We start from the raw sequence: 2,500 nt of genomic DNA, 5'->3' as shown, positions 1-2,500 counted from the left end.
TATAGCCTCGTTATTCAAATCAAATCAAATGTATTTATATAGCCCTTCGTACATCAGCTGATATCTCAAAGTGCTGTACAGAAACCCAGCCTAAAACCCCAAACAGCAAGCAATGCAGGTGTAGCAGCATGGTGGCTAGGAAAAACTCCCTAGAAAGGCCAAAACCTAGGAAGAAACCTAGAGAGGAACCAGGCTATGTGGGGTGGCCAGTCCTCTTCTGGCTGTGCCGGGTGGAGATTATAACAGAACATGGCCAAGATGTTCAAATGTTCATAAATGACCAGCATGGTCGAATAATAATAAGGCAGAACAGTTGAAACTGGAGCAGCAGCACGGCCAGGTGGACTGGGGACAGCAAGGAGTCATCATGTCAGGTAGTCCTGAGGCAAGAGAGAGAAAGAAAGAGAGAATTAGAGAAAGCACACTTAAATTCACACAGGACACCGAATAGGACAGGAGAGGTACTCCAGATATAACAAACTGACCCTAGCCCCCCGACACATAAACTACTGCAGCATAAATACTGGAGGCTGAGACAGGAGGGGTCAGAAGACACTGTGGCCCCATCCGAGGACACCCCCGGACAGGGCCAAACAGGAAGGATATAACCCCACCCACTTTGCCAAAGCACAGCCCCCACAACACTCGAGGGATATCTTCAACCACCAACTTACCATCCTGAGACAAGGCTGAGTATAGCCCACAAAGATCTCCGCCATGGCACAACCCAAGGGGGGGCGCCAACCCAGACAGGATGACCACATTACACACGTTACTGTATATAGCCTCTCTACTGTATATAGCCTCTCTACTGTATATAGCCTCTCTACTGTATGTAGCCTCTCTACTGTATGTAGCCTCTCTACTGTATGTAGCCTCACTACTGTATATAGCCTCTCTACTGTATGTAGCCTCTCTACTGTATGTAGCCTCTCTACTGTATATAGCCTCTCTACTGTATGTAGCCTCTCTACTGTATATAGCCTCTCTACTGTATGTAGCCTCTCTACTGTATGTAGCCTCTCTACTGTATGTAGCCTCTCTACTGTTATAGCCTCTCTACTGTTATAGCCTCACTACTGTTATAGCCTCTCTACTGTATATAGCCTCTCTACTGTATATAGCCTCTCTACTGTATGTAGCCTCTCTACTGTATATAGCCTGACTTTTTACTGTTTTTATTTCTTTACTTGCCTATTGTTCACTTTAATTTGATTTGATCATTCTCTTACGGTAAGCATGGCGCCTATAACACTAGGATTGTGTGTTCGAAACCCGGGGCCACCCACACGTAGAATGTGTGCTATTTTTAATACGACATCATTCAGAACACTGTCATAGTTTAAAGGGGAAGTCCGGCTAAACACTGTATATTATTATTAATACGACATCATTCAGAACACTGTCATAGTTTAAAGGGGAAGTCCGGCTAAACACTGTATATTATTATTAATACGACATCATTCAGAACACTGTCATAGTTTAAAGGGGAAGTCTGGCTAAACACTGTATATTATTATTAATACGACATCATTCAGAACACCGTCATAGTTTAAAGGGGAAGTCCAGCTAAACACTGTATATTATTTCAGAACACCGTCATAGTTTAAAGGGGAAGTCTGGCTAAACACTGACATCATTCAGAACACTGTCATAGTTTAAAGGGGAAGTCCAGCTAAACACTGTATATTATTATTAATACGACATCATTCAGGACACCGTCATAGTTTAAAGGGGAAGTCCAGCTAAACACTGTATATTATTATTAATACGACATCATTCAGACACCGTCATAGTTTAAAGGGGAAGTCCAGCTAAACACTGTATATTATTATTAATACGACATCATTCAGAACACCGTCATAGTTTAAAGGGGAAGTCAAGCGTTTTAAATAGATAATAAAACCCTTTCTCTTTCTCTTTTTAACTCCCCTCCTTCTCCTGCAGTCCACCACCGGCGTTTCCTGTTCCCCCAGCAGTCTCTGAGGCACCACCTCTTCATCCTGTTCAGCCAATGGGCTGGCCCCTTCAGCGTGATGTTCACGCCCCTCGACCGCTACAGCGACCGCAACCACCAGATCACCAGATACCAATACTGTTCTCTGAAGGTACACACACACACACACACACGCACACACACACACCAGATACCAGTACTGTTCTCTGAAGGTACACACACACACAAACATACACACACACACACACACACACCAGATGCCAGTACTGTTCTCTGAAGGTACACACACACACACACACACACACACACACACACAGATACCAGTATTGTCCTCTGAAGGTACAGTACACACACACACACACTCACACACGCACACACACACACACACAAACACACACACACACACACACACACACACACACACCAAATACCAGTACTGTTCTCTGAAGGTACACACACACACATACACACACACACACAAGGAAACATGGACGTACAGTATGCATAAATATTCCATGGATTCTCCCTAGGCGATGTCCGCGG

General features: G+C 44.2%; 1 protein-coding gene across 1 annotated transcript in view; it reads left to right on the top strand.

Moving 5' to 3' along the window:
• The window catches only part of fryb (furry homolog b (Drosophila)), a 208,516-nt gene that overhangs the window by 141,881 nt on the left and 64,135 nt on the right, over window positions 1-2,500 (top strand). Inside the window, 2 exon segments of the mRNA XM_065004939.1 lie at window positions 1,948-2,108; window positions 2,488-2,500. The exon segment at window positions 2,488-2,500 is cut by the window's right edge and continues 98 nt beyond it. Coding sequence (XP_064861011.1) covers window positions 1,948-2,108; window positions 2,488-2,500 — 174 coding nt within the window.

This window comes from Oncorhynchus nerka, linkage group LG19 (assembly GCF_034236695.1).
Source record: "Oncorhynchus nerka isolate Pitt River linkage group LG19, Oner_Uvic_2.0, whole genome shotgun sequence".
NCBI lineage: Eukaryota > Metazoa > Chordata > Actinopteri > Salmoniformes > Salmonidae > Oncorhynchus > Oncorhynchus nerka.
This window is presented reverse-complemented; position numbering and strand designations above follow the sequence as displayed.